This window comes from Chionomys nivalis, chromosome 6 (assembly GCF_950005125.1).
Source record: "Chionomys nivalis chromosome 6, mChiNiv1.1, whole genome shotgun sequence".
Classification (NCBI taxonomy): domain Eukaryota; kingdom Metazoa; phylum Chordata; class Mammalia; order Rodentia; family Cricetidae; genus Chionomys; species Chionomys nivalis.
The window spans coordinates 37,280,423-37,305,532 of record NC_080091.1 but is presented as its reverse complement, the minus strand read 5'-3'; the positions used below and the strand labels follow the sequence as shown (position 1 = coordinate 37,305,532).

The 25,110-nt window shown below is 52.1% G+C and overlaps 3 protein-coding genes across 6 annotated transcripts in view; 2 read left to right on the top strand and 1 right to left on the bottom strand.

Moving 5' to 3' along the window:
- Nucleotides 1–471: 471 nt before the first annotated feature.
- Nucleotides 472–6,592, top strand: Rnf215 (ring finger protein 215). 3 transcript variants are annotated; one of them, XM_057771196.1, is made up of 9 exons: nt 472–843; nt 1,091–1,234; nt 1,921–1,992; nt 2,072–2,157; nt 2,546–2,702; nt 5,084–5,200; nt 5,277–5,420; nt 5,636–5,738; nt 5,826–6,592. In XM_057771196.1, the coding sequence occupies exons 1-9, from the start codon at nt 553–555 to the stop codon at nt 5,846–5,848; spliced, it is 1,137 nt and encodes a 378-aa protein (XP_057627179.1). In that variant the 5' UTR covers nt 472–552; the 3' UTR covers nt 5,849–6,592. The 3 variants fall into 3 exon arrangements, with proteins under 3 accessions (XP_057627179.1, XP_057627178.1, XP_057627180.1); XM_057771195.1 differs by having other exon boundaries at nt 5,081–5,200; XM_057771197.1 differs by lacking the exon at nt 5,084–5,200.
- Nucleotides 6,593–6,614: 22 nt separating this feature from the next.
- Ccdc157 (coiled-coil domain containing 157) lies at nt 6,615–24,285 on the bottom strand. Of its 2 annotated transcripts, none has more exons than XM_057771191.1 (12): nt 23,949–24,285; nt 18,588–18,741; nt 17,377–17,641; nt 15,016–15,187; nt 13,384–14,029; nt 12,668–12,745; nt 12,160–12,350; nt 11,270–11,446; nt 10,973–11,141; nt 9,711–9,850; nt 9,014–9,102; nt 6,615–8,930 (listed from the first exon to the last, which is right to left on the bottom strand). In XM_057771191.1, the coding sequence occupies exons 1-12, from the start codon at nt 24,192–24,194 to the stop codon at nt 8,690–8,692; spliced, it is 2,568 nt and encodes an 855-aa protein (XP_057627174.1). In that variant the 5' UTR covers nt 24,195–24,285; the 3' UTR covers nt 6,615–8,689. The 2 variants fall into 2 exon arrangements, with proteins under 2 accessions (XP_057627174.1, XP_057627175.1); XM_057771192.1 differs by having other exon boundaries at nt 11,270–11,437.
- The window catches only part of Sf3a1 (splicing factor 3a subunit 1), a 26,188-nt gene continuing 25,244 nt past the window's right edge, over nt 24,167–25,110 (top strand). The window contains exon 1 of the mRNA XM_057771193.1: nt 24,167–24,346. Within this exon, the coding sequence (XP_057627176.1) occupies nt 24,284–24,346 (63 nt within the window). The 5' untranslated portion in view covers nt 24,167–24,283. The remainder of the gene's footprint in view (nt 24,347–25,110) is intronic.

Genomic DNA, 25,110 nt, shown 5'->3' with positions numbered 1-25,110 from the left:
AGGACAGCCCAGTTCTCAGTGCCATTATGGCTCTGTGTGATTCGTGGTTACTTCAGCCTAGCCCTTCTCCATGCTCCTTTAAGACCATGCTCTGGATCTCTCCATCTGCTTTCCGTTGCTGATTCTCTATCGCCTACTATTTGATTCTATGAAGAAACACAGACTTGGAGAAGGTTGTGACACAGCCTTGGTCACACTGTGGGTCCATCAGTCAAGGCCCCTGCACCTCCCTCATTCCTGCCTTTCTCCAGTCCCGCGACTACCCAGACTCTGGCTCCACTGACAACCTGGCAAGCTCTCTTGAGCCTTCTGTTGTCAGGGATCGGGCCGCAGCTCAGCATCCACCGCCGCCTGCACTAGGGGGCGCTAGGGACCACTAGGGAGCGCGCGGAGCTGCCAACCACTCCACTCAACCTCCCGGCGCCCCGCCCCCTCCGGCTGCGGTTCCGCCCCTACCGGCGCCCCGCCCCGTCCGGCGCGGCCTCGCTTTCTCCGTTTCCCTGGCGCCCAAGATCCCCCAGCCCACGGACTCGCTAGCTCTTCTCTTCGACCATGGGCCCTGCCGATCGACCCGCGCTGAGATCGCCACCGTCGCCGCCACCTCCTCCATCGCCGCCGTCACCGCTGCTACTGCTGCTGCCCCTGCTGCCTCTGTGGTTGGGCCTGGCGGGGCCCGGGGCCGCGGCGGACGGCAGCGAGCCGGCGGCCCGGGCGGGACGGGGAGGAGCCCGCGCCGTGCGAGTAGACGTGAAGCTGCCGAGGCAAGACGCCCTGGTTTTGGAGGGCGTCAGGATAGGTCCTGAAGCCGGTCCCGAGCCGCTGCTGGGCGGTCGCTTGCTGCTGGTGAGCGCAACCCTGCCAAAACATGCCGTGACCCTCGCGTAGACCCTGCTCCCCAGTATCCGTCTTCCTTCTGAAGCAAGCCCTAAACAGCCCAGAGCCGCTCTCCGGCATTCAGGGTTTCACAGACCTGAGATCCACATACCCCTTCCAAATTCATTTCCACACCCCGACCTTGCATCCTCTGTGGGAGACCCCAGCTGCTTCTTCTACATCCTTTGCTTCCCTTTTCTCGTGGCTCCTCACACAGATGGATGTCGTGGATGCTGAACAAGAGATACCTGTAGACAGCTGGATTGCAGTGGCGTATGTGGGCAAAGAGCAGGCTGCCCAGTTCCACCAGGACAATCAAGGCAGTGGCCAGAAGGCATATCCCAAGGCCCTGGTCCAGCAGGTGCAAAGGGTTTGTGGAGGGAAGTGGAGAAAGGGAACGCTTTCAGAACATCTTCTAGAGCCAGGCTACCAGGTGGCCTATGAGGAGCCTTCCAGAGAAGGCCTGGCCTTGGGTCAGTAGACCCCAGTGTGATGGGGAGGTGGGAGGAGGTGGAAGATTTCCTTGGGAAAGAGCACCTGTTCTTAGAATATGTGACGGGAGTCAGCGAGGGTGGGGAACCCGCTTTGCCGGGATGAGGGCAAATGGCGAGGTTTCTCGATCCTACAGGATGAGGGCAAATGGCGAGGCTTCTGGATCCTACAGGATGAGGGCAAATGGCGAGGCTTCTGGATCCTACAGGATGAGGGCAAATGGCGAGGTTTCTGGATCCTACAGGAGTGGAAGTCTCACACACACACTTGAAAATGCGCAAATTTCTTAAAGTCAAGGATATTTCTTATGTAACTATGGTATCTGAAGTTGGGAAAGTTAACATCGCTAAAATATTGTAATCTCTGACTCATAATTAAATATTGCCTCAATCCACAACCATCACGTGTTACCTTTGGCTGTCATAGCTCTTCCGGTTTAGCTTTTGCTGACCTTGAGGGAGCTCAGCCTAGTCTCTCCAGTGGTCAGGCTCCTGAGAACTGGGGTCACTGGGAAGGCAGGTGTGGCGGCCTCTCACCCTCTCTCTTCCTTTACAGATGCGCCGTGCCCTCTTCCTGGGAGCCTCGGCCCTGCTTCTCCTCATCCTAAACCATAGTGTGGTCCGAGAGGTAAACCAGAGTGGACTGTGAGGGTGAGCAGGTGAGGGGAAAGGGGACCGCAGCCTGCTGACCCCCCTGTCTCCTGCAGTTGGACATCTCCCAGCTTCTGCTCAGGCCAGTAATTGTCCTCCATTACTCTTCCAATGTCACCAAGCTGCTGGAGGCACTTCTGCGGTGAGTTGGGTTTGTTTGGGGTGGTTTGCTGCCCATGTGTCGTGGGTCTCTGACTCTCCTCCAGTGGGCCCTCACCTGACCCATTAGCCTGTAAACTACTGTCTGGTTCAGAACCGGGGAGATGGGGAGGAGGAGGCACGGCCTGGGAAAGGAGTTGCCCTATGGGCAGAGAGGGACTAGCCCAGCATGAGGAAGCTGCAAGTCTGGTTGTCAGGCTGTTCCGTGGCCTGGCTGGGTGAGAACCTGGGAAAACAGCCAGGAAAGGCCTGAGAGCCAAACCAGAAGGCCGACAGCAACAGTATCCTGGGCATCCACTGCAGAGCCAGGTAGATTCATCTCCTTCTGTCTGCCCTCCCACCCCACCCCATCCCATGATTCTTCCTCCCAGGAGGACCCAGGCTACTGCTGAGATCACCAGTAGAGAGTCCCTGTCCGCCAACATCGAGTGGAAGCTGACATTGTGGACCACCTGTGGCCTCTCCAAGGACAGCTATGGCGGCTGGCAGGACCTGGTGTGCCTGGGAGGTGGTCAGGCCCAGGAGCAGGTAGGTAGCTGCTGCTGTCGTGTCCCCCCCGCTCCCCAGCAGCCTTCACAGATCTCTCACTTGTCCTGTTTATTTTTCCACTGGGGAAAGCACCCAGGCCCCGTGCACGCTAAGCAAGTGTTCTGCTGCAGAGTTCACCCCGCTGCTTCTTTATTTCTCGTCTTCTTTCTACGTTCTGGCTACCTTATGTTATTTACCAGCTCCTATACGTACCCTCACTTTCTGCCTCAGGACTTTGGCCCTGATTGGCCTTTGGTGCTCATTCCCCGTTTTTCTGTCCACACGAGTCCTTGCCTAGGACCTCCCTGCTTTGGACTGTCTGTCCCCCATTGCTCTGCTCGTAGTCCCACTCCGTCTGCTCAGTCATAGCTGGGCGTGGCCAGGCTTTCTCAGCCTTTCTAGATCCAACCCAGTATGTTGGAGAGAGCGGCTAGGCTTAGTGTCCACGTTTCCCAGTGTTTAGCTTCCAGGGGTTCAATCCACAACATTTCTTGAACCCCAGTCTGTATAAGTTGGGGGGAGGAAGATGTACTCTCTCTTAGTGTATGATAAGGGCCATACTGAGCAGTTTAAAGTCAGACAGGTTAAAACCCTGGCTCCTGAACCTTAGCTGAGCAACCACAGGCCAGTGTTTTCCTGTTCCTCACATTCTCTCTCTCCCTCCCCCTGGGGTGGACTACACAGACCTCTGGGAAAGGGCCCAGGTGGCCTGGAGGTGAGAATGTACAGTGTTTAGGACAGATTGGCAGGGACAGAAGACAGATTTCAACAGCTGCGAAGGTACTGCCAGCCAAGTTGGGGTGGACGTGGCAGATGAGATGTCCAAACGATAGCTGGGCAGGCATCTCAAGTAGCTGTCCTGATGGACATGGATGTCAAGCCCGGCCCCAGGTCCAGCTGCCACCCTGAGCCAGGAATGAAAAGCTGTCCTGAAGAGCAGCACCCTGCTATCCTAGTGGAGGGGCCCTGCCCTGCTCTCCCTACCTTGAGCTTCCAGCCTGGCTGCCTCAGTGCAGTTTCAGAGTGGCTCTGGCCGGGCGGTGGTGGCGCATGCCTTTAATCCTAGCACTTGGGAGGCAGAGGCAGGTGAATCTCTGTGAGTTCGAGACCAGCCTGGTCTACAAGAGCTAGTTCCAGGACAGGCTCCAAAGCCACAGAGAAACCCTGTCTCGAAAATGTCTTTAAACAAAAGCATCGAAAAGGCTCAGAGGAAACTTTAGTATTTAGCCGGGCGATGGTGGCGCACGCCTTTAATCCCAGCACTCGGGAGGCAGAGGCAGGCGGATCTCTGTGAGTTCGAGACCAGCCTGGTCTACAGAACTAGTTCCAGGGCAGGCTCCAAAGCCACAGAGAAACCCTGTCTCGAAAAACCAAAAAAAAAAAAAAACAAAAAACAAAAACAGAACAAAAAAAAGAGCGGCTCTGGCTGAGGAGCAGAAAGATACAGTCATTGTGTAGGACAACATCGAACCCTTCCGGGTCATAGCCAGAGCACCTGGGCCCAACCGAGGGTGTTAGGAAGAGCAGTCCCAGGGAAGCACTGTTAGGACATCCCGCCCTGTAATCCGTGACAAAGACCAAGAGCTACTGAGAAAGCCGGGAGTTTTGAAGTGTCTTTATTGGTCATAGCACATTTAATCTGCGTGAGATGGTGCGCCTGTGTGCGGGTGCTCACGTGGCTTGCACAGAGACTGAGGCTAGCTACAGTGTGACGTGTCGGACTTCCTTCTCCACCAGTGAAAGGGCCTGGAGGACTACCCAGGGCAGCAGCAAGGAAGCCCATGGTTAATGGGTGTTAGGAGGGCGGGGCGGGGCGGGGCGGGGCGAACAGTCACCCTGAGGGGTGGGGGAGCTCTTGGAGCAATAGGCCAAAGTTGTTAAAAGCACAAGGGCAAGGAAAAACAATTTTCAAGATAGGGGAAATGTGTCAGGGCATGAACAAGGCAAGGGACAAGGGAGAAGACAGTGAAGGAGGCATGGCGTTGCTGGATTGCCGCTGAAGTCCCTGGGTCTGGGGGTGGGGCCTGTGTGCTGGCAGTTGAGAGAGAAATGATCGCAGCATAGAGGCGCACCTGTTCCTGCTGCTTCTGCAGTTTCAGGGGTGAACATCAGCTTAGATGAAGGCAAGTGGGGACAGTAGGGACAGACCAGGAGGAAATCTACGCTGGCAACAGAATAGCAAGGCACTAAGGACAGATGTGGCTCTCCATGCATCTGGGGCAGACCCTGAGGAGCGCATGGGTAGGTGAGATGGGGCCTGAAGAGACAGAGGCCCTCAGTGCATGTCCCCTGCTTTGTCACCAGTGTTCCTGGGGGTGGCTATTCCTGGGGGAACGTGTAGAGCAGCCCAGAGGCCCTGACATCCTTCTCCCTCCCAGAAGCCCCTGCAGCAGCTATGGAATGCCATCTTGCTTGTGGCCATGCTCTTGTGCACAGGCCTTGTGGTTCAGGCCCAGCGGCAGGCATCAAGACAAAACCAGCAGGATCATGGAGGCCAGGTGGGAGCCAAATTGTGGAAGCCCTCATGCCCACAGCCCTTGGGCCTGCAAGACTGTGGCCATCCTTTTCCCACAGGGGGATTTGTTCAAACGCCGTGTGGTTCGGAGACTAGCATCCCTCAAGACCCGGCGCTGCCGGCTGAACAGAGCAGCAGACAGCCTTCCAGAGCCTGGCACTGAGACTTGTGCTGTGTGTCTAGACAACTTCTGTAACAAGCAGGTTAGTGCCTAGGCAAAGTCAGCAACAGTTGACCTGTGGCATCCCTGATCCTGCTCCCAAGACCCTCAACCCTCCAACCAGGACCTTCTTCCAGTCCTCATCATGGCTACTAAGAGAATACCTGGGGAAGACCCAGGAGTGCTCAATGCATAGCCCAGGTGAAGGGCACAGGTCTGGCCCCCATCTAGAGCCTGTGCCCCTCCCCCACCCTGTAGTGGCTCCGGGTACTGCCCTGCAAGCATGAATTCCACCGAGACTGTGTGGACCCCTGGCTGATGCTACAGCAGACCTGCCCACTGTGCAAGTTCAATGTCCTCGGTGAGCATCAGGGGCAGCGGGGACTCCTGGGCTAATCCCCAAGCCCCATCTGATCCTTCTCTCTCTGTTCTTCCTTCTCCCCTTCAGGGAACCACTACTCAGATGACTAACTGCCCAAGTGGAGAGTCTGCATTTTGGGATGGACTCTTCCCAGCCTCCACTACAGGATAGTGGGTTGGACAGACCAGCTAGCCCTATGGGCAAAGTCAAGGTCTCACCGTACCCATGATGGGTAGGAGGGACTCACAGCCCCGGGCTGAAGACACAAAGCCAGGACCCAACAGGCAAGGAGAAATATTAGAGCCCTTCTCTGCAACCCTGGGATATTTGTGTCTGCCCTTATAGGCAGCTCCCAGGACTCTGGGGAAAGAAAACATGGCCACTACATCTGTCTCCAGCTTCTGGGGCTTCTGTGATTGAATTTTATGCTATTTATTGGGGGATAGATTGAGAGAAAAGATTTGTGGCCCTAGGACCCACTGGCATGGCCCCATCTTTGAGGCTATTGCCTAGTCAAATCAAAGGTATAACGTTCAAATGAGCCTCCTCCACTACCTGCTGCCTGTCCAGCCAGATGACTCCAGTCTGGCTGGGATCAGAGGCCTTAGAAACCATCTAGTGCTGTATTTCTTGGTTGAGCTAAATGTCACTGACCAGGATACTTGAAGCCACAGAATATATGTGGTGCATCTGCCAAGGGCATCATTTAAAAAAACATTTGGGTAGGGAAGTTTTAATAATAAAATAAACATGGAATATATTTTAACATAAGACATAAAATCTGTGCAGATGTTTTAAGATGTTAAGCAATAGATGGGTATGTGGTGGCATATGCCAATAATCCCAGAAACCTGAAGGTAGAAGCAGGAGGATTAAGAGTTCAAGGCCAGTGGGCCTCTCAGTGGTGTACCCCTTTAGTCCCAGTACTGGGGAGGCAGAAGCAGGCAGATGAATCTCTGTGAGTTCAAGGCCAGCCTGGTCTACAGAGTGAGTTCCAAGACAACAAAGGATACACAGAGAAACCTTGTCTTAAAAAAATTAAATAAATAAAATAAAAACAAAAATAAGTAAATAAATTAGAAACAAAACAAAACAAAAAGTTTAAGGCCGAACTGGGCTACTAAGAAAATAAGAGGATCATGAGTTCAAAATCAACCTCGGCTATACAGTGAGTTTGATATCAGCCTGGGCTCCTACCAAAAACAACCAAACAAAATAGCAGTCACCAGTCACCTTGGCTTCTCTTGCTTGGAGCAGGGAGAACTCTTACAGTCCTCAAAGCTTTGCACCCTTCTGCTGCATGAACACGCCTTGTGTAATCTTTCGGACCCTGACTCTAAGAAGTTTATGTTACATGACCTTCAGGTGAGACCTTCAGGCGAGGGCACTGGTAGAGCACTTACTTGCCTGAAATGCACAGGTCCTGAATCCAGTTCCCAACAGGAACAAGAAAATGAGAAAAACTTCTGGTCAGCATGAGTCCAAGGAAAGCAGGAGCAAGTCAGAGACTGAGGGGAATCCGTGTGAGAGACACATTCTCTGCTGTGCACGCTCTCTCAACAGGGTCTCGATGTATCCCTTGCTGTCCTGAAGCTTGCTTGCTATGTAGACCAGGCTGACCTCAAACTTAGAGATCCGCCTGCCTCTGCCTCCTGAGTGCTGGGACTATAGGCGAGCACCACCACTTGGCTCTGCTGCCTTCTTCAAGATGGGTGGTGCAAATAAGAGGCCAGGCAAGAACAGCATGGCTATGGGGACCTCAGCTCCACAGCCTAAGCCTAAGGATCAAGAACAGCATGGCTATGGGGACCTCAGCTCCACAGCCTAAGCCTAAGGATCAAGCTCTTCCCCAGCCGAAGCTTGTAAGAACTCTTCTGCAGAGCCATCTAAAGGAGACACAAACAGCCTGGACTTCTGGACTTTTTGCTTGTTTCTTGTTGTTCTCTGTCTATCCGTCTGTCTGTCTGTCTGAGTCAGGTCCTCCCTATATAGCATTAACTAGCCTCAAACTCTCAGTCCTGTTTGGGAAGGGTCTGGCTTACCAACTGGTAGAAGTGGGAGCTAAGAAATGTATGTTGAGTTAGTGGAGGCCTGGAACGCCCAGCAGTAACGGCCTCTCCCCAGTACAGTGGCTCAGAGCATCCAGTCTCCTCCAGATACCATGGGCTGTTAAGAGACAGAGTCAAGGGACCGGACAATGCCATCTTACTGCGCATGCGGCTCCCATTGACCCTTCACTGCAAACTAAGGCAGTCGACCTGACGGCCTCCCCACCACATAATAAATAATGCCACCCAGAAGGCTCGGAGAGTGACCTGAGAAGTCCTGGGACTGAGGCAGGCTGATGTGCTCTAGAGAAATGACCACTGTGTCATAGGGTGGTTGGTCCAGCCTTGCTCAGGCTTGTGTCATCCTGAGCGCATCAAATCATGGCTAAGGTGTCCAAAGGCCTGGTCTTCCCTTCGGTGGCTTTGTGAGGCTCTGACCTCTAGGACTTCTCAGTTGTCCCTAAAGGCAGTGAGCTCCTTGGTGAGCTGCCGGGTGCACCAGATGCAGAGCCAAGGTGGAAGGTGAAGGCACTGCTGTTCCCTGCCTCTCTTGATGGGCCAGAGGCAAAGTCCTGGTGTCTAGTTCCTTGTTTCAGATGTGCCCTCACATCCCAAGCCCTACCCTGAATACTGCTCAGTGACCCAGGGTTACCCCTCTGCATACTCTCCCCACAGTGCCTGTCAGGATGGAGACAAAAAGTTCACACTCAATGGCAGGCCTCTATGGGCCAGTGACCTGCCTGTTGGGATCACAGAGGCCTTTGTCCAACAAGGAGGGAAGGTCTGGTCCCCCAGCTCAGCCACGCTGAGGCCAAGATCACTGGGCAGATGGCTGGGGCTTTTATTCCATGGGATTGCTAGCCGCCTGCCCTCCAGCCCTACCCCTGCTTCAGGTTAGGTGGGTCATTCCTGGGGTTGGTATGTAGAGCCAGTCTGACCTCGGTTCGGTGAGAGTTTCCTCCTGAGCCTGGCCAAGGCCCGGATGGGGTTCTGGGTGCAGGTGGCTGAGTGGGTTCTGTCCTCCAAAGAGGACTTGCTGGGCCAGTTGCAGGGCTGCCTAGAGGGGGATCCTCGGGACCCTCCTGGGTGGGTCCTGCCTGTGCTGCTCGTCCTGCTGCCAGGAGACTGCCGTCTGCCCATGGGCCTGAGGGAGGACCGAAACACAATTCTCTGTGATCAAGGGGACCCCACCACTTACCTGCCCCACCTCAAGGAAAGCCTACTCACCCTGGAGATGTATTCTGTGCTTGGGCGGGGGGTACCTCTCCCTGGGTGTCCTTGTAGGGAGGGGACCAGAGCTGGCCCTGTGGGATCATCTGCAAAGAAGGTCAAGCTTAGAAGGGTCCAGGAGTCCCGCCCTACACTAGTGTCCAAAGATGGATGGGGAGGCAGGATCCCCAACTAAACCCTCAAGTTCCCTTCACTAAGAGGTGGGGTTTGCAAAACCATCCAAGGGCCTCCTCAGCTGCAAACCCTCGGACAGGCAATGCATACTGACTGTTGAAGTAAAGGAGGGAGGGGCTGTAATGGGATGTGAGCTGGAAGGCTCCGTCTTTCACAGCCTCTACCTTTTGACATACGGGAGAAGTTTTTCAAATGTGGCCTAAAGCCACGTGCCACGAGGCAGGCAGTCTCGAGTCCTGCCTGGTAAGGACCCCTTCCTGTAGTGATATTTCATTTGCATTTTAGTAAATAAAACTGCCTGAAGATTAGAGAGTAAAACAGCCCCACTGGTCAGCCTGACACACACCTTTAATCTCATCCTGAGATTCCTGGAGGCAGGATTGCCATTTCAGCTTGAGGTAGAGGTAAGAGCCAGTAGCTGACTGGCTCTTCTGACTTTCAGGTTGAACTCCAATTATCTGGAGTCCCTGGGTTTTTATTAATCGTGCTATACCTTCCAAATACCCCCTCAAAGGCTCACTTTGAGGCTTCCCTGTTGGGCCACCTCTCGGATTTTGGTCAGCATTGACTGGAGCCGCCTGTTCTCTTCCTGTAGGACCTGGATACGGATACCATTGGCTTGCACTTGCCTCTCCATGTCATGGGTGACATTGCCGGAGTCTGCAAAGACATATTTGGGGCTTTACATCACTGGGCCTGCCTCTTGTGTCTAGTTGCACAGGGCAGAGGGTGGGGAGGGGTAGCACCCAGGCATCCTGTCACACAGTCCTTCAGAGGCTTTTGTTCCCTTCCTGTTGCCACCTGTGAAAGGTGATGTTACATTTTAGAATTTGAGAGCAGGGTGAGTTCTACAATTTGGAGGTTTGGATCTTGTTCAGGATCGCTTGTCATTGACCTGTCAGAGGTACTATAGGTTGTGCAAAGGTCCACTGGGATTTGAGTTCCAGGAGGTCATCACATATGTTCTTCCTTAACTGTGTGTGGTATACACCTGAGCAGTTGAAAAAAAGTTTTTAACAAGAAAGTCCAGGTTAGCCCATGAGGTAGTTGTGAGCAGCAAGGGTTTGACGTGTAGCGCTCAGGAGTGATGACTCACTGTGACAGCTGAGCCATAGTGGGTCCACCCATCCCAGGGCCTGAGAAGTCTAGGAAAGCTGGTGGGAGAGCAGAGATTGCTTGGCAGGATCCTGTACCAGTGTAGATGCCCGATGCTCCTAACCATGTTCAGGGTCCTAGACACTGAACAGCCGGGGATATGCCCTAGCAAGATGGTCCTATGCTGTATGACACCAGGAAAGGCAACCCGGGGAAGCTGAGCCAGGACTGGCATGTGCTGTGGAGGACATGTGCTAAGGGAAGACATGCCTCAGTTCCACTAGGGCAGCTGTTCTTAGCCTGTGGGTTGTGACTCCTCTGGAAGCCAAGTGACCCTTTCACAGGAGCTGCATAGAGATCTCGTTCAAACCAGATATTCACGTTATAATCCATGACAATAGGATTGCAGTTATGAAGTAGCATTATATGGCTGGGGGTCAGCACAACATGAGGAACTGTATTAAAGGGTCACAGCATCAGGAAGGCCGAGAGTCACTTTGCCGTTGTCTCCACAGAGGAGTGAACAACCTGGGACACTCGTGGGTCATGGCGTCTCTAGAATCACAACTCAACCCTCCTGCCCCCGGTCTCCTCTTGCTGAGGGTGAGAACAGTACCCGATCACATCCAGACAAGCCTATGCCCAACCAGGCCCCACCCTGCCCTCAGCAGTACCCTAGGCCCCTACTTTGGATCTGGGCCTCCGTGGGCTGGTGCAGGTCTGGGAAGGCCACCAGCAGTCGCTCCCGCTCCTTTAGTTCCTCTAGCTCCCGTTGCAGCTCTGAGACTGTCAGCTGCAGGTCTGTAGTTACCTGCTCCAGCTCCTGTTTCTCCCGCTGCAGGCTCTGCAGTAGTTCCTGGGGCAAAGAAGAACTTAGCCCTGGCTCTAAGCTCCCTTGGGGATACACAGGTCCAGGGATACACAACAGGTTAGAGGCTCCTTGGATAAGAGGGGTGCTCTCTCTCTCACCCTACCCCACTGCACCTGCTGTGCCTGTAGCTGGCACTGTCCCTGTTCCCTGTCGCTCTGGAGGCTCTGCAGCTGCTCCTCCAACTCAGCCCGCTGGGCCTCAGCCTCATCCAGACTTCCCCGCAGCTCTTCCCGCTCCTGGTCCAGACTGTCCAGCTGCTGGAGCAGAGTCCTCTGCTTGGCCTGCAGGGACTGAATGGGAATGAATAGGCAGGGCAGATAAAAGGACCCTGGGGCCCAGCTAGCCATCTGGGACTAAGGAAGCTGCGGTGCGGTGTCTGTGACCCTCTGTGCTATGTTTGGATGCAGAGGTCAGCACACAGATGCTCAACTGCAGAAGGAAGGCAGCGGGCAGATGCACATTTGATTGGAACACCGAGACCCACTGTTGAGAAAGCAGTTGATGACCCCTTCTTTCCACTCACTCAAAAAGGATTCTGGGAAACAAGTTTTGTTTCTTTTCATCAAGTCTCCAGTGTCATATTTTCCTGTGTCACTGAATATCACTCCCCCCCCACCAAACAAACAAACAAATGAAAAAAACAGCTGGGCAGTGATGGCGCACACCTTTAATTCCAGCACTTGGGAGGCAGAGGCAGGCGGATCTCTGAGTTTGAGGGCAGCCTGGTCTACAAAGTGAGTTCCAGTACAGCCAGGGCTACCCAGAGAAACCCTGTCTTAAACCCCTCTGCCAAAACAAAAGAAACCCAAATATCCTGGCACACACTGAATATGAAGAGAGAGACCTGGCTCTACCTCTCGGTAGTTGTGTGCCCTGGGGAAACTTGTTTAACCTCACTATGCTTCAGTTTCTCCATTCATAAAATAGAGAACAACAGAGTATCCACCTCCCACATTGTGGCAGGGAATAGGGATAAGAGGGCTGCAGAGCCTGAAGCCCTCACCTCCTGGTGACGGACCATGCTGTCGACTCGGGCTTTCTCTTTGTCCAGCTCTGTGCTGGCCCAGCGGATCTGCTGCCCAGCCCCATCCAGCCGCCCTGCCAGCAGCTGCACTTGCTCCTCCAGCTGCTGCACTTGCCTCTCGGCTGCTGCCCTCCGCTCACCTTCCTCCTCCAGCTGCTGGGTCTTTGCCACTGCAGGATTGAGAGAGCAGGTACACAGGGGGCAGAGGAAGGGAGCTCTGGGTGAGTCTCTGACTGAGACGAAGCAGAGGTCACAGATCACAGCACCGGGCTCTAGACCACATGAGGCAGGTCTGGACTACAGAAGGCACTTTCTGCCCACTGAAATTGAGACTCCAGCCTGGACCATAACCATCGGCCTAGAGTCAGAACCATTCTCCTGTAGTTCCCACTCTCTGCCCTAGAAGCTTTGGATGGAAACGGAGGTACATGTCCAGCTATACAAAGAGTTGGAGATGTGGATGGGGTCATGCAAAGGGGCTTCTTACCCATGGCCTGCATGGACTTCTGCTGCTGCTTCAGGTCTCCCTCCAGATTGGTCACCTTTGCCTTTAGGTCACACGTTTCTGTGGCAGCCAAGAGAAAGGCCTTTCAGTGGATCATTTGGGCCTGTGGCCTTTAAGCCCAGTGAACCCTGTAGAGGCAACCATCCAGTGTGCAAGGGCTGCTTGAGTTGCCAAGGTGGGGTTGGGGTAATCCTAGGAGGCCTTGGGCCCTGGCATGCCCCATTGGCTGCTGGATTACCTATGCCTCTCTGGACCCAGTGATCTGCGTGGAGGCAGTGGAGAGGCTCAGAAAGCACAGTGACTTCTTGCCCTAAGCCCTCAGCTGGTAACAGTGGACAGCAGTATCTTGCGTCTGTCCAAGAGCTTTTGCCAAAGCCAAGAGGCTGCTCTGTTGAGGCAGAGGTGCTGGGAATAGGGGGAGCTTCCTGCAGGTACTTTTAGTGACCATTACTGAGTGAATGTTAGATGAACACCCCAGCCCTCTCCCCTTCTGAGGCGACAAGCCTGAGGCTCAGGTGCTACGCAAGCCTCCAGGTATCCCCTGCTCACAGGGTGGCCAATGGATATCTACACCCTTCTTGCCGCCTTCCTTTCCTGGGTCTCTTCCATGCATTCTACTGGGATTTGCCCTGCTCTCTGACGGGAGGAGGGATGATTGTCCTAAGGTTATGGCAGTATCTGGCCTCCGGGGAGTAGACCTGCGATTAGCTGTTGCCTGTCACGCTCGCACTCGGCCAGGCTCCGCTCAGCCTCCTCTGTCTGCCGCTGCCATTCTCCTCTCTCCTGCCGCAGAGCCTGCTCCAGTTTGCCCACTTGCTTCTGTAGCCCGTCCTTCTGGCCCTCAGCCTCTTCCAGCTGGGCCCTGAGGGGCCCGATAAGTTGGGTGAGGGCTCCCACGTGCTTATTGAGACGAGTAAGGTCTTTACTCTGTTCTGCTGCCCAGTGGCCCATGGTGGCAGCTGGCAGTGGTTTGAGCCCCATGCTGTCCTGCACCAGCTTCTGGAACTGGCCCAAGGACGAAGGCAAGTTCTGACTCTGACACAGGCTGATGACCACCTTGCCCACCTCCCACAAGCTGCCCTGGACACTGGTGCAAGCATCACAGGGCACCAAGGCTGTCTCGATGGTCTGGGAGTGGACGCTCTTGGTTTTCTCGGTGGTCCCAACTGGGCCCCGCAAGGAGACTCTGACAGGGATGCTCTGCAGCCCTTGGCAGATCAAGGGCAAGCCTGGCACTGGGGAAGGAGGCTTGATGAACTTGGCAGTCATGCATTCGGGGCTCCTGGCTGGTTCACCCTTAGCCGTGGGCTTGCCGATGGGAATCTCCCCTTGGTTTGCTCTTTTCTGGGGTCAGGAAAAGAAAGGGAAGTCAGGTGAGAGAGATGGACATGGGAGGTAACCAGTTCCCTGGAGATGTTCATGACAGCCTTGCCCTGTGCTCAGACCTTCAGATGTTAAGTGACACCCACACAAATCACAGAGAACCTTCTCCCTTTTCTCTCTGACTCAACCCAGCCCTGGCCTCTTTTCTGTTCTCCCTGCTCTAATCCCAGGCTTTGCATGGTTAAATATGCATGGAACTGGGAGGGTGGGTAATGGTGGCAGTTACAGCCAATTCTTTTTTTAAAAATGACTTATTTGTTATGTTTACAGTATTCTTTTTTTTTTTTTTTTTTCGAGACAGGGTTTCTCTGTAGCTTTGGTGCCTGTCCTGGAACTAGCTCTTGTAGACCAGGCTGGCCTCGAACTCACAGAGATCCGCCTGCCTCTGCCTCCCGAGTGCTGGGATTAAAGGCGTGCACCACCACCGCCCGGCTGTTTACAGTATTCTATCTGCATATATTCCTGCAGGCCAGAAGAAGGCATCAGATCTCATTACAGATGATTGTGAGCCACCATGTAGTTGCTGGGCATTGATCTCAGGACCTCTGGAAGAGCTGCCAGTGCTCTTAACCTCTGAGCCACCTCTCCAGACTGCCCGGGTTCTTGCTTGCTCTCATGCCACTGTAACCACTCTGTTTTAGACTCCTCTCCCTTCCTCACAGGGCGATCGTGAGGATTAAAGGATAACCTGTTAGAAAACCTGCTGTGTAGATGAACAAACTGAGGTTCAGTGTGTAAACAGCAAAGCCAGGGAGCCAGACTTGACCCCAAGGTCTGCTTTCTTCACTGCCAAGGCCATGGGACTTGAATGGGGGGCTCTAGAGTTTGAGTGCCCCAGCTGGGCAGTGGAGAGCCAGCGAAGGACCAGCAGGGGCAGTGGTGTGGTAAGAAGCTAGAATTGGAACAGTATGTGAGGGAGACCACAGTTAGGGGCTGAGATGACCCACCTGGGGCACTGCCTGCTGGTACAGCATGCCCAGCCTCAGCAGGTTGTTCCAGAAGCGCCGCACTGTGAGCCCCACAGACATGCATGGCCCTGCAACTCGGGCAGGAGGCATCATCTGATCCAGACTGAGGTTTTCCAGGTAGCTGGCACAGCTCTGAAGCAGCAGCAGGAGCCTGCGGGCAGAGTTGCTGGGTGGCCTGGGGCCAATGCTGGTCTAATAGAGTCTTCATACAACCGGGGGCTTTGAGCTCTGGGGACTGACTTGGACATCAAGGACCTAGAGAGAGTCCATGTGAGCTTCATGCTCACACCAGGGGCCACCTCCAAGCTGGTGCCCTCTTGTGGCTTCCTGGATGGAAGTACCTTCTGCTTCATGGTTCCCCACTTGACTGAGGAGCTGAAGAAAGGCAGCCTGGCTCAGAAAGTCCTGGGTAAGTAGTGCCTCACTTTTACAAATGAAACCCCTAAATAGCAAGAACATCCCAAAGTCACAGGGTAAGCGGGGCAGGGCAAGGGCATGTACGCATTTTCATGGTTCCAGTCAGAGTTGCCTCTTCCAGGCTGAGCAGCCTCTGTGACAACTGAGATGGGGTGCAGACAGCTAACCTCCAAGTTCAAGTTTAGAGTCAAGCTAATGCTAGGGAAAGGGGGTGTTGGAAAGTGTGCCTAGGCATGGCCAAGACTTACCTTAAAGATAGAATTGTATGCTTGCAACACACAGCTGGAAGGTAAGTGAACTCATCTTGTTACAGGAGGTAGGGGTAGCAGGAGGCCCCGAGGCCTTGAGGAGGAGGTACCTACTGCCTCCAGGCCCACCCTCTGGGCCATGTGGACAATAACACTGGGGAACTAGGACCCAGCGGGGAATTTAGCTGATCAGTCTGTGTTCTCAGACAGCCACCTGTGGTGGGGGATGCTGTGATACATGGAGCCTTAGCCATGGTCCCATCATTGACATGTCCTGAGCTTCTTAAAATGTCACACTGTTGGCTAGAGGCCATGGCCTTCACTCTAGGGTTCCCAAGCTAAGCTTAGATTCAGTTGTCTCTGGCATAGTTATAACTATAACATACTTATACCCAGGAGTCACTTATACACAAAGGAAGCTAGTACTAACTCAGAAGTAAACAATGCTCAGCTGGGGTGTGAGGGTCGGGAGGTATGTCAGCAACAGCTTTACAGGAAAGGGGTGAGTGATCGGGCCCTGGTGGGTAAAGGGGTGTTCTGTCAGAGCAGGAAGGGGTTGGCAGGGCCGGCTTCACTGCCTGCCCTGGGAAAGGAAGTGCTCTGCACTCACAGCAGTCCAGCCCTGCAGAGGTGCAAGCACCGCTTTCACACTCAGGCCTCCTCCAGGCCTCTCAGGAGTCCCCTGCCTTCTGGATCCAGGCAGGTCCCTCCTCAGTGTTTCTGATGCCCATTGGTCCCCGCAGCTTTACTGCATGGGCAGTTTTTGAGTGGTTCACAGGAGGAAACTTTAATGACAGTGGAGAGGTGGTGGGGTGACAGAGGAGCAACTGGCCTTCGCCTAGCAGGGCCAAGGGTGGGAAAAACATTCCCACCCCGTTTCTGGCCTTGAGTAGCACAGAGGGAACACAGCCCACAAAACACCAGGAGCTGGGATGAAAATGCTAAGCAGCAGCTATAGTGTTCCTGCCACACAGAAACCTGAGGAGATAGCAGGCAGTGCCCTGGTATTATGGGGAACAACAGCAGAGGGCAGAGTGGGGATAAAGACAGAACTTCCTGAGGTAGACAGGATAGGGCAGCAGAGTACAGCACAGAATAAAAGGTGGTGTTGCAGAAGTCGGGGCTGTGGTTGCATACGCCTTTAATCTCAGCACTCAGGAGGCAGAGGCAAGCAGATCTCTGTGAGTTGGAGACTAGTCTGGTCTACAGCGCTAGTTCCAGGCAGGTAGGGCTGTTACACAGAGAAACCCTGTCTTGAAAAACAAAACAAAACGACAACAATAACAACAACAACAACAACAACAACAAAAAAAAAAACAGAAAAAAGAAACAAAGGGTCCTGAGTTGTGGCCCGACCTGTATATTCACTTCATGGTTGACAGATGTTACCCATGTTGCCAGCTAGAAAGGGCTCCTGCAGCTGCTACAAAGGGGCAGGTTTAGCTGGGCGGTGGTGGCGCACGCCTTTAATCCCAGCACTTGGGAGGCAGAGGCAGGCGGATCTCTGGGAGTTCGAGACCAGCCTGGTCTACAAGAGCTAGTTCCAGGACAGGCTCCAAAACCACAGAGAAACCCTGTCTCGAAAAACCAAAAAAAAAAAAAAAAAAGAAAGAAAAAAAAAAAAAAGGGGCAGGTTTTGGCATCTTTAGATGTCCAGATTTGATCCAGGCCTCACCTGTCAATGACCAGCTCCAGCAGCACAGCATGGGACAACTGCGTGAACTCAGGGTCACCTGGCACGTGGTCATAGTGCTCCAGAAGGGCCACCATGTCAAGGTCACAGGCCACACGGTCAGGGAACTTCCAGGACGGGAAGCGCACAGGCCCAGCGTGGGAGAACACATCCACAATGGTGCCCTGTAGGTCCGTGAGGTCCTTGCGCAGGCTGTCCATGCAGGTCTGGCTGCCTAGCAGGTGTGCCATCCCCACAACTCCTGGGGCTGAAAGAGGAACCAGGGTCAGCCAAAGTGATGTCGCTATTGCCAGGAGAACCTTATAAACCCCCTGGCCTGTCTGGGTGTTCCAAATCCAAAATCCACCTCTGATTTTAGGGAGAAATCCTGAGTGACAGGCCTTTTAGACCCTGGCTTTGCATGTCTTAGCCAGCCTCATCTAGCCTCACTTCTACCTACCCAGTCCCATGGCGACCCTGCCTCCAGAGAATCTGTGTGCCCCAGGCCCCCTTGCTGTATAGGAATGAGTCTTCTACCTGAAGGGAACAGAGGAAGCCCCGAGTAAGTGGAGTACTGAATGAATGGATGCTATTGATATGGGCACAGACTATCAAGGACTCCAGAGTCTCGGCCCAGAGGGAAATGGCAAAGCCTCCCTTGCGGCACTAAGCACGGATGTTGACAGTATATTCAGACTATTCCCACCATAGCTTTCTCCCCATGGATGTTTACAGCCTGAGTATTGCCCCCTACTGAGACTGTGCCTACCTAGCTAAACTTGTCTCCTATGTCCACTGGTAGACCATAAACCCAGTCTCCCTGTGTATTTATAATGACCTTGCCCCCCTGCCCAGCCCTCTATAGAAACACAGAGCTTCTGAGATGCTGTGGTCTTTCTATCCCAACCCCAGCTTTGCTTTGTGTCTGCCCTGGCATCACACTGTCTCTACTCCTGGGCAGGTCCAAGTCTGGAGCCATGCTAGATGTGACACAGCCCAAACACATCATAGCTTCAGCACAACAGGGAATGCTAGGATCCACCCCACCTTCCCATCATGCACCCTGTGAACATGTGGACTGTGCCCTTTGAGCTCATTACTGTATGACCTGGTCACCAAGCCTGAGACCTGGGCCCGAAATGCTGGGAAACTCAGAGGCCCAAGGTGGTGGGGTCTGAGGTGGACTCTGGATTTCCCAGAGGACTAGTTCTTACCTCTCACAGATGTTTGCCCATGAAGCTGGAGTGACTGACTATGTCTATCTCTCGCACTAGGCTCTGAGGTCTGAGGCTTGTGAAGATGCCTGGCTTTCTGGCTCCTGGCTTCCTGGTTCAGGTGCAGGGCTGGCCGCAAGCGGCCCTCCCATCCCTGGGAATGGATGCACAAGAGAGTGAGTGAGCACACAGTCAGGAGGGATTCCTGGGAGATTGGGTGGGAGCTACCTGCAAGAAGAAGAGTCCAGGCTGGAGGAAGGGGAAGTGGTGTAGGAGGTCCTTCTTTCTATGTGTTGCTTGTATTGGTTAATGAATAAAGAAACTGCCTTGGCCTGATAGGGGAGAACTTAGGTAGGTGGAGAAGACAGAACTGAATGATGGGAGGAAGAAAGCAGAGAGAGAGAGAGAGAGAGAGAGAGAGAGAGAGAGAGAGAGCCGCCATGGAGTCGCCAGAGTCAGACATGCTGAATCTTTCCTGGTAAGCCACTGCCATGTGGCAATATACCGATTAATAGAAATGGGTTAAATCAAGATGTGAACTAATTAAAAAAAAAAAAAAAAAAAAAAAAAAAAAAAAAAAAAAAAAAAAAAAAAAAAAAAAAAAAAATCAAGATGTGAGAGTTAGCCAATAAGAGGCTAGAGCTAATGGGCCAAGCAGTGATTTAATAATACAGCTTCTGTGTAGTTATTTTGGGGCTAAGCTAGCCGGGTGGCTGGGACTAACAAGCACCCCCTCTTTGTAACAGGAATGAGAAAAAAAGATTGGGGAGCATACAGACCTTCAGCCTGACCACAGAAGTGCCACTGCCCCAAATCTATCCCCTTTATACAGAAAAGGGGAAAGTGGAACCTAGAGAAACCACTCAGGCAGCAGGAATTTTCCATCTACCCTATTTCTTCCATCCTTAGGCCATGCTGCTTCTAGAACAGCCCTGTCCAAAAGAAGTATAATGCAAGGAATGGGGCTTAGAGACAGAAAACGGCAGAAGCACAGAGGCCATCTTGCCTGTCCCCTCACTCTTCCCTGAAAAGGTGGTAAAGGCAGGAACACTGGCTCCCCTCCCTTCTCACTGAAGACCTTGTATGCCTGGCATTCTGTGGGAAATCTGCTTGGTGAGGAGTACAACAGGAGACTGCAAAGAAAAATCTGGAGTCAGAGAGATGGCCAGCAGGTGAAACACTTGTCACTCAAGGTGGACAACCTGAGTTTTATCCTCAGAACCTATGTCGTACAAGGAGAACATCAATTCACAAAAGTTGTCCTTTGACCTCTACACAGGCATTGTGACACATGCATGTATGTATACATACATCAACACATAATAGTAAACAAGTACATTGGTTTTTTTTGTTGTTGTTGTTTTGTTTTGTTTTTGAGATAGGGTCTCACTATGTAGCTTTAGCTGTGTCTGGAACTTGCCATATAGACTAGGCTGGCCTCCAGCTCAGAAATCCACCTGCCTCTGCCTCCCAAGTGCTAGGATTAAAGGTGTGTATATGCAGCCCTGCTTTTCTTTTCTTTTCTTCCTTCCTTTCTTTCTTTTCTTAAACATCTGTCTTACTAGGGATCTCAGTCTTTTCTTTCCTTCCTTCCTTTTTTTTTTAACACCTGTCTTATTAGAGATCTCAGTCATGAACCTTGTGATGAGTAAGTTAAAATATTACTTCCCCTCTCTTAGACCACATTTAAAAAGAAAGCAAAAAGGAAGCAAGAGAGATGGCCCTCTTGCAGAGGACCCAGGTTCAGTTCTCAGCACCCACAAGCATCTATGGGTACCTCCAGTTCTAGAGGGTGTGATGCCCTCTTTTGTGTCTTCAGGCATGCACACATGTAGTACCTGGACATGCCTGCAGGCAAAACACCCATACACATAAATATCAGTAAATCTTTTAAAAAAGGAGTGAAAAAAGAAAATTTAATTTTATTTACCCTAATATACTCAGGACATTATTTCAACATAAACTCAATATGAAATTAGGATTTTTGTTTATTATTTTCTATTTTTTGAGACAGGCTTTCACTATGTAGCCATGGCTGTCCTGAAACTCACTGCACAGACCAGGCTGACCTCAAACTCACAGAACTCTGCCTGCACCTGCCCCATACTCTCCCGAGGGCTGGGACAAAAGGTGTATGTCATCATACTTGGCTTTTTACTTATTTTTAATTTGTTTATTTGTAAATGTAAGTGTGACTGATGTTTGTGGATGCCCATGGAGTCTGGTGGTGTTGGATCCCATGGAGCTGATGGTACACGCAGGTCAGCCATCCAACATGAGTGCTGGGAAGTGAACTCAGGGCTCCTGCAAGAGCAATACATGGTCTCAATTTCTGAGTCATTTCTACAGCCTGGGTAACATATTTTTTAGGACATGCTTGTGCTGGGCATGGTGGTCCATGCCTTTAATCCCAGCCCCTGGGAGGCAGAAACAGGCAGATCTCTGTGAGTTCAAGGTCAATGTGGTCTACAAAGTGAGTTCTGGGACAGCCAGGACTATTACACAGAGAAACCCTGTCCTGAAAAACCTAAACAACAATAACAACAACAACAACTAAAAACAAAACAAAAAACACAAAGAGAAAGAAGTAAAAAAGGCAGTCTTGTACATATCCCTACTGGCCTTGGCTTTGAGCAGGGTGACTTTCAAGATCTGATCCCCATACCTCTACTTCCCAAGTGCTCTCATGACAGGTGTGTACCACCAGCCCCTACAAGTGATGTTGGAGAGTGAACTCAGGGTTTTGTGAATGCTAGGAAAGCATTCTACTGATTAAGCTATATACCAAACCCTTAAACATTTTTTTTTTTTTTTGGTTTTTTTCGAGACAGGGTTTCTCTGTAGCTTTGGTGCCTGTCCCAGAACTAGTTCTTGTAGACCAGGCTGGCCTCGAACTCCCAGAGATCCGCCTGCCTCTGCCTCCTGAGTGCTGGGATTAAAGGCGTGCGCCACCACCGCCCGGCCCTTAAACATTTTTTTAAATTTATTAAGCCACAAAGTCCAGTGCTTATTTGACCCTTATGGGTCAAATCTCAATTTGTTCCAGAGAGTAGTATTTCAAAAGCATTTTTTAATTTTTTTTTTTTGTTTTTTGAGACAATGTCTGTCTACATAGCCCCAACTGTCCAGGAACTCATTGTATAGACTAGGCTAGCCCCAAACTCACAGAGATCCACCAGATAATCTCTCAGTACTGGGATTAAAGGTGATTCCACCACACTTGGTCCTATTTCAAATACTTAAAGCCACATGGGGCTAGTGGTTACCGTGTTGTGCAGCATAGGTGTAGAGGGTAAAATGCTATGTGTTTATCAACAATGGGACTGAAAATCTACCTGCTAGGGTCAGGCAGGGTATGGTAACACAGGCCTGTAACCCTAGCTCTTAGGAGGCTAAGGCAGGAGGAATGCAAGTTCAAGGACATCCATGGCTATAAAGTGAAAATTGGGAGGAAGGGAGAGAGAGCCTTTAGAAACCACTAACTCCCTGCAAGGAGTGTTGCCCATAATACTCACATACAAACAAATACATTTGACTCATATCTCCCATGTGTTGACTTGGCAACCGCCTCTGGTGAGACAGTGCAGCCCAAGAGATTTTTATGTCCCCAAGTGAAGTGGAGACAACGAGGAAAGCAACGGCAGGAGGTGTCCTGGATCTCTTTCCCGGGAGAACATGAAGGAAATAAAGCGAGCAAGAAGCTCCAGTCTGGGGAGAAGCATATTCAGGAGACAAAGCACTGAGTGAAAAAAAAAATCAATCTGTTTACTGGGACCATCTTGGATACAAATTCTGGGTCAAAACAGCAAGAATATTCAAAGTTAAGCAGACACTACAGCTTGGGAGTACAGCACTTGCTTAACATGTCTGAAGCCCTGGGCAAACCATCAGCACCACAAACATGTATGCACACGGAATACCCAAGGTTACTCTCTATTGATTCTTTTAGAAATAGAGCTTATGCAGATTTATAGTATGCTTGTGAAGAACATGTGACATGCGCTTTGCCATTCCTAGGTCTTGAGTGAACGATAAACATGAAGCTACCAGCTCTGATCTGCACCTGTGACCACAGAGGTTATGGCTCTAAGGGAACCAACACTGGTATTACAGGGGTAGCAGCTCATAACGTAATTTGAGGTTTTCTGACTCCCAAGGAAGGACAGGAGCCTTTCTCTCCATTCAACCTTCAGTCCTCCCTCTCTCAAACAACTAACACTGTGGTTGAAGACCATGCTTATTTCTCAGTCAGACTGAAGCCCCCTGAGGTTCGGTCACTACTAAGAAAGTATTTTTGAAATTCTAAAACCACGTACATGACAATTGCCAATCTCTGACCCGAGTTAGCTATTGTCTGGACGCCTTGGGACATTAAAGTGACACAGTAAAGACATAGTAACAAACATCAGATTAGTAGAGAAAACTGAACTGAGAATGGATCCCTCCCCCATACAGATTTTTTTCCCCTCGTTAGTATGGATTCTTTTTTTTTTTTTTTTTTTTGGTTTTTCGAGACAGGGTTTCTCTGTGGCTTTGGAGCCTGTCCTGGAACTAGCTCTTGTAGACCAGGCTGGTCTCGAACTCACAGAGATCCGCCTGCCTCTGCCTCCCAAGTGCTGGGATTAAAGGCGTGCGCCACCACCGCCCGGCGTTAGTATGGATTCTTACTTCGTGGTCTTCACCAGCAAATAGCTTGCTCTAAGGAGCAATGATGCATTACCTGTAGTGTTTGACACAGGATCTAGCTTGGAGTAAATAAATGTCCATCTGTTCCTAATTGTCCCTATTCTGCATTAACAACAGTGAAATAACCAGCTACCGAGTGGATGGAGAGGGACCTTGGGCGTTTTGTTGTTGCCCCATTTCCCAGGTGAAGAGAGGCAGGATGAGCATAGAACCCTCTTTCAGTATTCGGGATTTGGGAGAGGAAAGGGAATGGGGACCTAGAAGATCTCAAGAGAGAAGAGACGGTGATTTACTTCTCCGGCAAGTGAGAGGCGTGGTCTGCAGGCGGGCGCCGGTGGGAGTTTGAAGAACAGCTGTGATTGGAGGAGGTCGGGCTTGAGGGCGGGGCTATGGAAGTTAAGGGTGCACCTTAGAAAAGAGGCCAGTGGGAAGAGACCCCAGGAAATTGCGGGCTTGGGCTCTGTAAGGAGGGATCCGGAGGAGGTGGTGCTGAACAGAAAAAAGGGACTAAAGGTGTAATTAGGTGGGACTCTACGGCAACAGGTCTAATGGGAGGAAAATTCTTCAAAATGACAGGCCAAGCAGGAAGGAAGACTGGAGTGGAGAGGACTTGGAAGCAAGGTGTGGTCACAGGGAGCGAGAAGCGGCCAGGGTCGCGAGGGGAGTTCAGCTCACCTGTCTCCGGCGTCGCAGCCTCAGCTCTGTGTCTGGCCGGCTCACAGAACTTCCCCCAGGGGGTCTGCGGCTCCTGGGATCCCTCGAAACCCTTAGCAGCGCGCCCAGACCGCTGCCATGGCAACAGCGTAGCGCACCGACGTGCCCGCGCGGCGGGGTGGGAAGTGCGCCACGGCAGGGGGGCGGGGCCGGAAGTGTGTTCACTGACTTCCGCGGCTTTCCGCTGGGTCGCCGCCATCTTGCCATTGCGTTGTGGACTTCGTGTGGGGAGCTTAACCTTATCGCCGTACTGGTGGTCACCCTGAGGCGGACTGGCAGCTCTGAGCGTCGCAGTCATGCCGGCCGGACCCGTGCAGGCGGTGCCTCCGCCGCCGCCAGTAGCTACTGAGCCCAAACAGGTACCGCGCCCCGTGCTCCTCAGCCCGCTGCCCCGGTGTAGGCCTCGTCCCTCCCCTCCCGCGCGGGCGCTACGGCACGCCTGCTGGAAGCTCAGGCAGCCCTGAAGGACGTGGAGGGACTGCAAGTCCCAGGAGTCAACGCGCTGCGTTGCCTTCTGGTCCCCAAAAGCTCCCTGGAACCGGAATTCTCAAAGAAGCTTGCGGACTTGCAGCCTAGGCTTCACCTGGGGGCTTATTAGAATCACGAAGCCTCCTCTCTACACCTTATTTTAACCCGATCCCAAGGTGTTTCGTTCAGATGTGGGAAGCATTGGGCCTGTCTGTTCACTGTGGCTTTTGGGCCTCCCGGTCGCTCAGCCTTTGTCCAGTAATCGCTAATTTCCTAGATTGCCTTATGTCTTTTTTCGTTTTTCCCAAACACCTACGAGGTGCTTTTCCTAAACCGGACAAGGATTCAGTCTTCATCATTGGAGAACAGATGAGGCGTAACCCCTGCCTTAAGCGAGAGTCCATACTAGTGAAAGTACATGCATGCATAAACACTCAATGTTTATTTTCTGTGTCGGTGTAAGTGATAAAATGTCAGGCAGCCTTTAAAAGCTCTCAAGGCTGGGCCCATGACACACGTCAGTAATCCCAGCATTTGTGAGTCTAAGTCAGGAGGCTCATGAATTGAAGGCTAGATTGGACGAGACCCAAAAGCTAACAGATTGCTGAGGTGGAAGTATGTGGGTAAATAATTGCAGTTAGGTTGAATACAAATA